This window comes from Pimephales promelas, chromosome 15 (assembly GCF_988280905.1).
Source record: "Pimephales promelas chromosome 15, fPimPro1.hap1.1, whole genome shotgun sequence".
In the NCBI taxonomy this organism is placed as follows: Eukaryota; Metazoa; Chordata; class Actinopteri; order Cypriniformes; family Leuciscidae; genus Pimephales; species Pimephales promelas.
In genome coordinates this window covers 19,114,028-19,128,079 of record NC_142783.1, presented here as the reverse complement: position 1 = coordinate 19,128,079, position 14,052 = coordinate 19,114,028, and the positions used below count along the sequence as shown (strand labels likewise).

Here is a 14,052-nt window from a genome sequence, read left to right as displayed (position 1 = left end):
GGGAGATAAAATGATGTAACAAAGCATCCATTTATTGACAGCCCAGCAAGCAATTATTTTCAAAGTTCTTTGGCGTAGGCCCCGTCCATAGATCGTAATCCGAGGATAGCGGATCAGCATTTTCTGCCTGGAGATGAAGGCAGGGGTGCAGCCGACCCCACGGGGAAGTATAGACAGGACCATCCTGGTGGTGGTGGGGAGGATGGAGGCTGTTGTCGCGTCGGCATCTGCGAACTCAAACATGTGTAAGTACCGATCTTTCATACCATGAGAATAAGAATGTGATTGGATAACCTGAAGTTTAACGAGTGACGGGGTAATTAAGTCTTCCTGGCAGAACTTATGCTAAAGCTTTCATTTCATAGAATCTGGTCTTTCGATTGAAGTCGTTGAGACCATTCTCCACTCCAGAGCTCGTTTTAGAAGGCCTCTCCCTGGTTCATTTTAGAAGGCCTCCCTGGTTCTCACCACATACATTCGTCATATTTTACCACCTTTACTTCAGTTCCACTCCAGGGGCGCAGACGGCTTCACTCTGACTTCACACGACGGACACTTTCTCGTATGGCGATATGGGTATTGGCGCTCCCACAGGGTTTCATGCAGCTTGAGTTCCCTGATAGGGAATGTCTGTGGTTACGTATGTTGAGACGTTGCGTGTCTATGCCATACTCCCAGCATGCCTGAGATCGCTTGCTTGAGCCTATTAGAAGCTGATGCGCTTGTGTTTTTGGGGGTGCTTTATAGTTTCTTGGTCGATGACATCACCCGCCTATGACGTTCCGTCTTGCCATTGGATTGATTCCATACGTGCTTCATGGTACACTCACGCATGGCGTTCCCATAGCATTTCACGCAGCCTCCGCTTCCCTTCAGGGTAGATGACTGAATTGGTCTTACTTTGATCAAGAACTCATTCCAGCTGATATAGCTCAATGTCTGTCAGTGATGGACCACTTTCAAATCACTGTCTGACACTTGAGATTGAGAATACAATTTTACCTTTAATTTCATTGTCTGCCAACTCGAGGGACAGAGACTTATGCAGTTTGCAGCTTCATGTAGTAGTCTGATCCATAGGGAAGATACTACAGAGCTGAACATAGAAGCCATTCAAGTCAAGATCACCACGCATTTATGTTTTAACAAACTTTTTGGAACTGATGGAGAAGTTCAGAAGAAGGGGTTTCATTTGAGACAATATTAATCTCAATCTGAATTTGAACATCTTTCTCATTGAGAGATGTTCAAATTCAGACTGGGATTAATATTAATCTGAGATTGAGAATGTAAATGGGGCTTAATATCAAGAAATGAGGGCTCTGCAAAGGTGGAATATCAGATTTTTACTGAAAGGTTTAATTTTGAATTGTAAGAATGATTTAATATCAGATTGTGACCGTGTTCAAACTGACTTGGAAGAAAATATGGATAACAAAAGACAAGACGTTAAGATGATTAAAAACCTCAGGTGATATGGTGAAAGGTGATATGATAGTGAATGTGTGTGTGCGTTACAGGTGAGAATGGGTAAGAAATGAAAGTGTGTATGCGATGGAGAATGGTTTGTGTGTGTGTGTGTGTGTGATTAATTGCTATCTGAGCAACAATAAGGATTCACTGGAGACAGACTGTCTCCTACTGGAGCAGTGGAATTATGCTGTCCATCACTACTCCTCCATCCTTCGCCTCTCCTCTTCCATCACTCCATCACTCTCATGCTATTACCGTACTCATTCGTCGTCCCCTGCTGGCACCTCCTTCTCTTTCCTTCCTTCTTCATCTCCTCTCCACTGGAGCCCTTCCTGATTGTTTTCCTCTCCTCTGTTCTTTTTTTGTTTTCTGTCCTTTTCTTTTTTCATTTTCAGGGCTCTGAGTGGTCTGGATAAAGAGGCAGACCTGGTGCACATCGAGGCTCGAACTGACAGTGGACGTTAGTCTCTTTCTTTTCCTTCGTTTCCCTCTTTTGCCCCTCAGAATGTTTTCTTCCTTTCTCCTGCTTTTTCAGTTTCTCTCTTCCTCCCTTCCTTCCTTCCTTTCTCTCCCTGTCTTTCTTACTTTCTCCCCAGCCTGCTATGCTTTTTTTGTTTGTTGCTGTGTCGCAGTGAAAAATGAACAGATGAATTGTGGACAACAGTAAATTCAATGGTAAATGGTTCTGGCTTGGTTCTGGACACTTGTGCTTATGTTTTATCCTTGTGGGACAGTGTTGTGCATTAAGCTCTATTGATACGAGCCTGACATAACACAGCAGGCTCTATGGACAGTTTAAAAACAACGATACATTTAAATGTGTTTTGAGTGATGTCATGGTTATACCAATTTAAATTTGGAGCACAGGCAAATGGAGAAGGTGCCAAAAACATCTTTAGTTTTCAGACAGGGTCATTCTGTGTCAAATCAGCCAAATTCTGGAAACTTCTCCTTAATCATGTTCAGTAAAATATGGAATATAACCAAATATGGTTAATTTTTCAAAACTGAAGAACTTTTCGTAAGAACAAATAATGTTAACCGAGAATTGTATCTTTTTCCTTCTATCAAAGAACATGACAATTTTAACTATTTCAGAGCCACAAATTCATTGAAATGGTCAAGATGAGGCACATTCATTTTCTCTCAATAGTTTATTCAGCTATAAGGGAAATTTGGGAGAAGGGTTTTTGTTTATTTTATCTGATTCTGGAGCTAACAAGAGCTAATAGACCTAGGGAAAGCAACCACACTGCCATAAAAGACATGAAACTTGGGTCTATTAACTCTTGGTACCTCCAGAAAAGTTGACCAGCATCTAAAATGATATTGAGAACTCTTTAGCTCTTTTTAAGTTACAGACACATACATTTTTGAACAACTTTGTCCATTGGCATATAGTGCAACAAAGATTGTTGAAGACAACATAATTTACTAATTGACCTACCAATCTAACAATGCTGCTATCATTCTAAAGTAATTTACTCGCCTCTGTAATTTGGCTTTAAATTTTAGGAGAGAAATGTATCGCTATTTATGCTAGTTTACAAAAAAAAAAAAAAGAAAAAGAAATTGAGCCAGGGACCTCTGGCTGAGTTGACACGAAATGACCCATTAGTAATCAAGCCAGTTCCTTCAGTCTGTTCTGCAGACATATTTAATGGGCCATCTTATCTGTTCATGCCTTGACAATAGGCCGGCATGTGGAATTATTGACTTTTCAATTCACAAGTTGCAAATTTAATTCATTTGGCCACACCCCACAGGAAGCTGAATTAAAATGACAGGGAAAGGAATTTAGTGAATTGCAATTGTAATGCATTCTAGGAACTGAAGTCGTCTTCCACTGTAATTTATTGACAACTGATGATATAATGAAATATGTATGACTATAAACTTTTAAACTAGATAAATAAATAAAATAAAAAACCTAGAGAACAAAGCAATGCATTGATGAGAATATAGCACAATTAACTGGGGCTTTGTTGGTTTAGATCAGGGGTGCAAAACTCAATTCCAGGAGGAACACTGTCCCACAGAGTTTATTTTCAACCCTGCTCATGCACAAATACCTTATTTTTTTTAAAAAAATAAGCCTGAAGGACTTGATGAGCTTGATCAGGTATGTTTAATTAGGGCTGAAGCTAAACTCTTATGGGCTGTGAGTTTCGCACCCCTGGTTTAAGGTGATTTTGGGGGCTTGACAGTGCCTGTTTACAGTCTGCTTCACTGGTTAGACAAGAATTTGCGAGTATATACTGGAACATTTCTTATTTCATGTTTCATGGAAGAAAGAAAGTAAAAAATTACAGAATTTGAATTTTTGTTGAAATATTTAACTGTCAGTATGTGACTGACTAACAATGACAGCATCTCAAATGTGTTAAGTTTAATTTAAAAGTAGTCCAAATAATTTGTGTAAAGCTTTTTGTGAGCTTTACGTAAGAAACAAACCAGAACTGCTATACAACATGAACACCAAGTGCACTGTACTTATTTTTTATGTAAGTATATAAGTTAAAGACACCTAATACGTGTGACCTGTTAAGTGATTAACTCTCTTCAGAAAAAGAGGTACTGTAATAATCCTAATCTGCTATTTCTGTATGGGCCTTTTTTTTACTTCTCCCGTTGCTCTCTCCTTTGTTTCTCTGTAGTTTTACTCCCACCCCCTCTTTCTCTCCCTTCTGAGTGAGGATGGATCGCTAGTAGAGAGACTGATAATGGAGAGAGAGCACTGATTAATTTGGCTAGACATAGAGATGTGTGGGAAGTTTGTGTGTAGGTTCTAGATTGTGTTTGTTGTGTGTGTGTGTGCGCCAGAGAGAGTGAGAGATATTGATCATCTGTTTTTTGTTTGGTGTAGATCAAGGCGTTCTTGTGCACAAGCATATCCTGTGTTGATAAATCTGTGTGTGTCTCACAGAAATGCAGTATATTACCTGCCGAGCACAAAAATGTTCAGAGGAGAGTAGGCAGTATCCATTCAGCGGCCGAATTGACACCAACTCCCTCGTAGTGCAGGACCAATACATCTTCTTACAGGTACAGAAGTGTGTACATTTCATAAAGTGTGTAAGTGTATGTGATTTAGACGTGGGAGATACCAAAAGTGTGTGTGTGTGTCTGTGTGTCATGTCTGTCTGACTCTTTTTATAGCCCTCCTTTTATCTCTGTCAGTGACGTGTAAGTGAGTGATAACCACTAAAACCAGCCTCTCCATCTTTAACATCGGTTCAGGGGAGGACAGGACTGGTTCTTGAGTGAGAAATGCAAACCTGGACTCTCCTCTGTCAATACAAGTGACTTTCTTTTGACTTTTGTTGCTTGAAGCTGTTGGATTTGAGTTGACAGAGAATAATGAGGATATTGATTCGAAAAGCACAGGAACAAGAGACTGGCTGACACCCCACACCTCTCGCAGGAAAAACACAGTGTAGCACCATCCTCACCCTGTAAAAGTGGACACACACACATGAACACACACACGCTGCCTCGTTCTTTGAACATCTAAGCTCTATTGACACTGGATCAATCGAAGTGCATTAGGGTAAAATGCTATGTTTACAACCTAATAAAACAATCTACTTGATAAGAGTGTATAAAACATGTCCATCTGTGTGAGTCCACCAACAAAATGCACTTTAAAAGTTTGTTCAAGACAATAGTTCAGTCAGGACCACTTTTCCTGAAAATACAAAAGACAAAAATTGTAGTCAAATTTTTTATTGCGCATGTAGCAATTTAGTTTTTTTTGGCATTTGGCAGTTACGGCTCTGTTCTAAATTCCCCATCCTTTTCATAAGCTCCATGAAAGCTCAGATGGGGATCAGCAGCAGCTTTTGGGTACAACCTCCCAAATTTTAATTTGGGAGAGCAGCAAAAATCCCCATTGAGAACCGAGCATGCATCAATGGCAACAGAATGAGATTGATAAAGTTAAACACAAGTTAGAGGAGGAGCTGGGGAGGGCTTGAGTTGCAAACAGCATGTGAAAGCACCCAAGCAAGCAGAATGAGCTTCATTTAAGTAAGGCGCCTCATTTGAGTGTTGCCAATAGAGTGCATAGAATTTGAATCAGCTGATGTGGGCAGTTTAGTATTTTTCCCCAGTCGGCTAATGACAGCTGATTGCAGAGCTTGACTACATAGCCGGCTTGGATTAACGTGATGCTTGATTTTGTTACCAAATTGCTTCTTTAAAATGCTGTGACCTAGATTATGTGATTATCTCAACTTCATCCAACAATTTGACTACAATTGAGGTTGTACGTTTGCCTTAAAAGAAAGCTATGTATTTAATCTTTCAATTATGCAATTATGCATTGTCAAAAAAACAACAATGCTGTAGCTTTATTATAAGTGTGCATGTAAAACAACCCCACATGGATACACACAAAAATAAAAACATTATTATATGTATGAATTATTTTACTTGTACTTTACAATACTTTTTTCATCAATTTTTCAATTGCGAGAGTTTAAATCTAGAGTTAAAATCTAGTGAAATGCTGTAATCATTTGTTGGCAAATGCTGAGATGGTTTGCTGCTTTTACCATGAACCAGCCACTCTGAGATGCTAAAAACATCAGATCATGAGCAACGGAAAGTCACTTCTATGATAGACAAGCAGGCATGTGTTCTGACTGGTGTAAAATGCTGATCTCTGTTGTAAGTCCTTGTAAATGCTGTCTGTGTGTGTATCAGCTAACCACTGCAGGAAGAACTACATACTTTGTGTCCTATCAGCGAGGGCCCTTTAGGACCATACAGCTCCCTAAATACTGCCTTCCCAAAGTAAGACATATGACACAGCACTAGCTGTCACAAAAAGTTGTCAGATGAAATATATGTGGCTCTAACAGCTGTTCCCCGTGCAGGACATGCATATTGTCAGTACAGATGAGGGGCAAGTGTTGGCAGCAGTTCAGGAATGGAACGAAAATGACACCTACAGTCTGTACATCTCTGACACACCTGGAGTCTACTTCACCCGCTCGCTCCCAAACCTCCGGACTTCCCGCGGTCTCGCAGGAAACCTCATTGTGGATGTCTACAAGGTCTGCGCATATGTATTGCCTGATAGTGCTTGAAAAATAAATTAAAGAAGTTTACCATCTTGAATGTTCACAAATATCCCCCAGTTTCACAGTCAAGGCTTTAACCTAAGCCGCGTTTCCACCGCAATTACCAGGAACTATTTGTCCCAGGAACTTGGAACTTGTTTTGCCCCAGACCGGTTGCTTACTGAGTTTACACCACGGACTAAAGTACCGGAAAGATTATGGTGACGTTGAACTTTGTGCGACTGCTCCTCCCAGTCTGCACGTTTGTTCTGAGTTTTGAGTGTGTCAACTTCATTTAGACCCTGGTTCTTGAGAACCACCCCAAAGTTCCTAGTTCCTGGGGAAAGTTCCTGCGGTGGAAACGCGGCTCTAGTCTCACATTAAAATGTATTTTTGAGCAGTTTTAACTTTAAGCAACTTGCACAGACATATCTTAAATCATGTCAGTGCCATTATTTTGTCTCTAGATGCACACCAGTAATGTTTTTTTTTCCTATGGAATGTTTATAAAAGCTATTTAAATGTTCTAATTGAACTACGGCCTAATCCTGGCTTAATCTAAGTCCTGTCTATGAAACCGGGGCATTGTATGCAATTAGAAAAACTTTCTCCAGGAATTTTTCTAAAGTAGAACAGGGAACTGTGTAATGCAGCACAAAGCAACAATGTTTGAAGTTACGCCATTAAAGACTATAAATACAAAGAAAGAAGAAAATCTGATAATGAGCGCAATTGAAAACATCCAGAAATTGTAGCGTAAGCAAAAATGCAAAGAGAAAAGAGGGTAATCTGTAAGAATGTAGAACCTGAAATCCTTTCACTCTCTTCTCTTGGCCTCTATCCAAAGAATATATGTAACTGTAAATAATAATAATAATAATAATAATTCTTATATATATTTTATTATATTTTATTCATATTATGTTGAGCACAGAAAATGGAAATGATTATTTTTCCTATCCTATAGGTGGCAGGTGTTAGTGGGCTGATCATAGCCAATAAAAAGGAAGATATGCAGATGAAAACATATATTACCTACAGCAAAGGCCAGACATGGAGATTACTACAGCCTCCGGCAAAAGACACTACAGGACATGACATCGTCTGCAACCTGGTGAGAACTGCTGGGCTAAATTTATGCAGGTATACATTTCCATGGAGACCTTGCCAAAAAAGGCATACGTCACCAAAATAAAAGTAGGTGAAATACTATTTTAAGAGCCCCTATCATAGCATTTGAAATGTTCCTATTTTTGTTTTAGGAGTTCCCAAAAACAGTTAAACATGCATGCAAGGATAAAAAACACTTTATTTGTCTTGTAATATGCATTTATTTTTAACTGATTTGCTCAACGACTCCCAAATGATTCGTTCGACGATTCATTTTCCCAAACACCTCCTTTGAGTGACGCGAATCTGAAGCGATTGGTCAAATGACCCAGTCAGTTGTTATTGGTAAACTGTAGGCAGAGACTGTCAGCAACGGAACGCCCATAACCAGTATTATAGCTTGTCAAGTGTTGAAACTTGTACATAGTGTTTGAACAAACGTGTCAGAAAAAGTGCACTTCCACACGGTCCCTTACTCGCGTCTCCGTCAAGAGCAAGCTTTCCCGGCGATACTCACATTGCGGCGGCTTTTGAGCGACTTAGCTATATAGAGCTAAGTCGTTTAGGAGGTAATTGCCGTTTTTTCAATGAATGTCTGGTGAATATCAAAAACAAAACTAACTTTACCCCGCTTAGAAGCTGCGCGGAGTGTACACAACACACACAACACAATATAACTATATTGTGCATGCTACAGAAAACATAACAGCAAACATTATTAATATTACTTACAGATTGTGATTCGGAGGAGGACGAACCTGATCCATATACACTGGATACTGAGCCCTCCTTCAGGAACAATCGGCTTGCGAATCCACATATGAATTCATTTAGGTTTTTGAATTTTGAATGATTCATCATTAAAATGATGAGAACACAAGGTTTGGGCGTTTCAAATATGAACTCTGACCACTGATTCTTCACATGCTCGTCCCTGGACAATGTAAACAATTGGCTGAACTGTCGTTGCAATGTAGAACACAGCGTCTTCTCGACATGACGCGATTCAGATGAAGTATTTGAATGTGTTCTAGACGTCACTTCAAGTCTGCGCCCACAGTTGTTGGGAGCGGCCAATGACCTCTCTACGTCACGATGTAACAGCTAATGACTCGTTTCAAAAACAATTCATTTCATAGACTAAGAGTCGACTCTCACTTTTGAAAGACAATAACTTTATATACGGTGCACTTTCAGATATAAATCTTTGCAGGATGTTTTCATTTCCTTAGAGCTATATTCCACACTATATGAACAGTCATTTTCAAAAATCCATGATAGGTGCTCTTTAACATAAAACAGCCATTAATATTGTTGATCCTAGTCACAACCACAGCCACTCTCACTTTAATTAAAATAAGATACACCCACTATAGTATATACATTACATTATACTCGGACACATCTACTTGACTGTGGTCAGATGAAAACAAGACATTTCACGTTTGATGCATTTTTACAGTGGAGCCCTGTACAGAGGAACTCCTTTAGTCTCACAGTGAGATGAGGGTGACCGCCAACTACCACACAATAGCTCTGAATTCAGTGCTTTCTGATGGTTTGATTAAGACACACTACCTTCTCTGTATCTTTGTAATGACTTTCACTGATGTTTTACACTGTTCTGGAAGATTGGTGATTTCAATTACGACATACATTGAACAACTGGAGTTAATTTATCTGAAGATCTCAGAAAATCTTAATTACTTTTTTTTCTGCTGCACCAAAAGACAGTGGGTTCTGTGTTTGAACATGTGTTGTCATTCTTTAGAAACACAAGATGAAACATTTTTTCCCCCCAGTCCTTGTGCTTTGGGTATTTTGGGACTTATTACCAACTTTAAACAACCAAGAAGAATTCAGAACAAGAATTCACACATTCACTCATTCTTGTACACACAGCCAACTTGTGAGAACAATAGTTTGCTGCTTACTTGCATATGCAAATAGTTTTGAATCACTAGGTGGTTGATTGCATTTGTTTAACTGCATTTTTGACACCGTATTGATGCTGAATTCTAATTGGCGTAATTACGTTATGATTTTTTTGAAGCTCTAATATCAAACATTTAATTTTGTTAGTTTCCGCAAGAACTGGGTCACACTAATTGTAAGGAAAACTAAAAATGGACAGAAGCCGCGGAGATCCGAAACTGATTAATTTACAAGGCTTTTGAAACCTGATGCTACAGTAGGTTGATGTAGGGGAGATTATGTAGATAAATGTAAATGTATTGAAATATAATTTAATACTGTGTAATATTCTAATTTTCAGCCTTCGTGCTCACTGCACCTTCACCTGCAGATGTCTGAAAACCCCTACACACCTGACACTATCTCCACCAAACACTCCGCTCCAGGGATTATAGTGGCCACAGGTGTGTGTGTGTGTTACTGAGCCACTTCCTTTATTGTTTTTAATGCTTGTGGCATCATGAGGACGGTCCTCCCAGGTGTTTGTGATAAATTAGAGTGAAGAAGACATATAAATGTGCGTGCTTTTGAATGCAGATGTAGTTTAAGTGGCCACATCACAGCTTTCAAGTTGTTACATCTTTCTGTTTTGCAGCTGCAGAGTTTGGCATGATTGGAACAAAAACTCATTTCACGCTGTTCTTTTGCTTGTCAGATTCATTATAAAGTTATCTTCAAAACTCAGGCCCAGATAGATTCCTGCATGAGTATAGATAGATGCACGCTCAAAAAGTTAGCCATGCAGAGCACGCAGAAAATATGACCAGTGTCTTCCACATTCATAATTACCTGTCATGTCCGACAGCTGTTCCGCAATCACTTTCCTATGCTCAGAGTGTATAAATATATATATATATATATATATATATATATATATATTTTTTTTTCAATGCCAGCAGCTTTTCCAAATGTTTTTTCATGAGGCGTCATGATGATTGTGGTCTTTCAGGGCACTCATACCCAACTGACATTAACCCCACCAGACAATGTGCATGAGGAATTCTTTAGGACATCATAGATTATTGATTTAACTGGATTATTACTGCTGTAATTGAGTTAACATAATTGAGTTCACCTAAATTACCCATGATTTAACCCATGGGGATGGCAAAGGGGGCGCAACATATTTGGAGAAAAAGAGATTTAAAAATGTGTTACAACGATTGTGTTTATCTCAGAAATGCTCTACACAAAAATACACAAATTTGCTTTAGTACAATAATAATATAGAAGCAAATTATTTGGTAACACTTTACAATACGGGTGCACTAATATGCATTAATTCACGCTTAACTAATGCACAGATAATCATGAGTTAATGTATAACTCATGAAGAACTAAACCATTTTTTAATGATTATTGCATCAGCAACTAATAAAGAGTCTATATGATTAATAGATTAAGTAATACATGAATTGCTATAATTCAATGTGTCATTATGTATTAATTCCTTAACATATTTTATTAACTAATAGTGTAAATTAGTGTGTTAATTACCACAATTAGTCAAAGCTATGCACTTCAACTTCCAGTTGTCTCCTTTAATTAATCATTAGCTGAAGATTTGCAAAGGTATATCATTATGTAATGACTTTACTTGTTGGGGCACATCATTATTAACTATTCATTTAGTAATTGTAGTAATTTGCACATGCATTTGCACTAACAATGAAGTAATTAATCATGTATTAATGCATATTAGTGTACCTGTCATATTATCTGGAAGTTGAAATACAATGCTTTGGCTCATTCTGGTAATTAATTAGTTAGTAGTAAAAATGAGTTATTATGGAATTAATCCACAATTACATATTTAATTAATAACAATTAATGTATGAACTAATAGATTAACCTTACAGACTCTTAATTAGTTCCTAATGTGGTAATCATTAATGAATTGCTTAGATAATCATTAGTTACACATTAATTAAGTATTATCTGTGCATTATAGTTAAGCATGAATTAATGCTTATTAGTGCACCCGTATTGTAAAGTGTTACCAATTAATTAATTTTGGAAACAGTTTTTTTTTTTTTTTTTGTCTTTACAGTGTCACACAATATAATGCGGGCAACATCATATGTGGGAGTATTTGGTGTCAAAGAATTAAAAAAAACCTCTGTCTTAGACTATGAACTGTCTTGTGACTGACAGTTTTGGATCAGCTATGCTCAGTTTCTGATTAAATGTGAGAATTTATGAATTCAAATTCAACAGTTTTGCCTTCGTAGTGCAGTATAGAGCTTTATGCTCTTGCTTGCGTTTGCATAATTACCCAAATATGCTGAATATCACAGACCTCTTTTTCAGTTGTTTTTTTTACCTTTTGGAATTCTATTATATTCTATTATGTGAAATTGAATCAAATCTTCTCCTCCAGCATATTTATGGTTAATAATAATGCATCTGTCAGAGTTACAGCAGTATTTTTACTTTCAGGTAACATTGGGCCCGAGCTTTCCTTCTCTAATACAGGAATGTTCATCTCCTCTGATGCCGGCAACACATGGAGACAGGTAAACCGATCACCTGCTCAGAGTTGTTGACTGTATTGCAGTCATTAGATAAAAGCATCTGGTCCCTCATCACCACTCAAATGAACTGAAACACAAAGAGACAGGATGTTGAATTACCTTGCAGGTTTTTGACTCTGTAAACACTGTCTTTAGATTTTTGAAGAGGAGCACAGTGTCTGGTTTTTGGATCACGGAGGGGCTTTATTAGCTGTTACACAGTCTGCTGTACCTACACGCCATTTATGGTAAGATAAAATGCATACAAACACACAGATTAATAAAAGCACTGCCTTCACAAATAATATGTATGTTATACAGAAGACTGGAGAGATTATTTCTCCATTTTTTGAGTTCATTGCAGTTCATCTCTAGCTTTTTGGATATTTTTTTATTCAAACTAAGTTTTTGAAGTTACCTCACGCTTAAACGTCAGCTTTTATACGGGGACTGGCAGATATAAACAGCAGGCAATAGGTCTTATCATATCAAACATTTGGAATCCTTTTAGCGGAAAGTGCCTGTCATGGCTTTGTAGTTCAGGTGGTTGTGTTTGCCAGGGCTTTTATGCTCATGTTGGGGAGGGTTAAGGTTTGAAGTCGAGGTGGGATTCGGTGGGCTTCCGTTCACATGTTGTTCCTGCCATGTCACACACTCGCAGCTTTGATGTACTAAGCTCTGAAACGTTGTCAGGATCAATTAGGCTGTGGAAGATAATTTGTATCTTCCTGTGGGATGCTTTTGTGAAATTAATATTTTATTATTTGTTAAAAAAATATTAAATAAAAAAATATTAAAATTTTTTTTTTTGTAAAAACTGTTATACAAATTTCCAGAATAGAGTATAAACAATAGATGGTGTTAACTAATAAAATCATGAATGCAGAAATGCCATGAAGGCAATGCCAGGTAGTTGCAGTTTGTTATTGAAGGTATATAACCAAATTGATCCTAAATTAACTTGATCTAAAGTTAACAAAGATCCCCAAGAACACAACTAGCACATAACTAATGTGTAATGTTTAAACATTCAATGCTCAGATAATAGGACAAACAGGAGGGCTCTAAACGCACAAGAATAAATGTCATTAACACAGCCAGGGACTTTAAAGTACAATACATTCATAGAAAGGACAAGATCTGAAAACAAAACACTCTGAAGAGGCACTTGCACAGAGCAAAATAATGCAATGTAATGCAAAGGACAGAAGGAAATCAGAATAAGGGGATGCAACAGAACAATGAAATGCAAAATGGACTGAATGTGTAATGAGACATAATATACATTATACATGACTAATAATGATTAGAGTGTAATGTATACACAATGGTGAATAATTTAGTCTTGATATTTTTCAATGAGCATATATTAGATTTGATTTTAATGTAATTATGCAGATGTAGCCCACATTAAATGTTAATGCAGTGACTCCGCAATTACTTGTTTTTGTGGATCTGCTAAATATTCTCAGATGGCTGAACAAATGCATCTTCTATTTTTATGCCTTTGTCAAATGTGCATTGTACAGTATATTAATCAGAATATGAACCTAATGTGCTTTGTCAGTGAAATGAAAAAGATTTGTGTATGTGTGTCTAGGATTAGTTTGGATGAAGGCCGGCAGTGGGACAAACTCAGCTTTTCATCTACACCCCTATTTGTTGACGGGGTTTTGATGACTCCAGAGACTGAGAATCGCATCATTACGTAAGAATCATTTTATCTCATCTTCTCAGACAAACATATCTAAATAGTCCAGGAGGTGTCAGTATATGGCAAGCCGTTTTAACATTGAATAATTTTAACCTATTAGTCTTTCATGTTACTAGTACTTATGTTTTAGATACTAGTATCTATTTCATTAAGTACTAGTACTTATTCATTTGCTACTAGTGCTTATTCTTTAGGTACTAGT

General features: G+C 37.7%; 1 protein-coding gene across 1 annotated transcript in view; it reads left to right on the top strand.

Annotated features, from left to right (window-relative positions):
- The window catches only part of sorcs3b (sortilin related VPS10 domain containing receptor 3b), a 55,345-nt gene that overhangs the window by 25,090 nt on the left and 16,203 nt on the right, over positions 1 to 14,052 (top strand). The window contains exons 6-14 of the mRNA XM_039670436.2: positions 1,869 to 1,933; positions 4,400 to 4,518; positions 6,181 to 6,270; positions 6,354 to 6,533; positions 7,507 to 7,653; positions 9,925 to 10,027; positions 12,063 to 12,139; positions 12,293 to 12,384; positions 13,737 to 13,844. Coding sequence (XP_039526370.2) covers positions 1,869 to 1,933; positions 4,400 to 4,518; positions 6,181 to 6,270; positions 6,354 to 6,533; positions 7,507 to 7,653; positions 9,925 to 10,027; positions 12,063 to 12,139; positions 12,293 to 12,384; positions 13,737 to 13,844 — 981 coding nt within the window. The remainder of the gene's footprint in view (positions 1 to 1,868; positions 1,934 to 4,399; positions 4,519 to 6,180; positions 6,271 to 6,353; positions 6,534 to 7,506; positions 7,654 to 9,924; positions 10,028 to 12,062; positions 12,140 to 12,292; positions 12,385 to 13,736; positions 13,845 to 14,052) is intronic.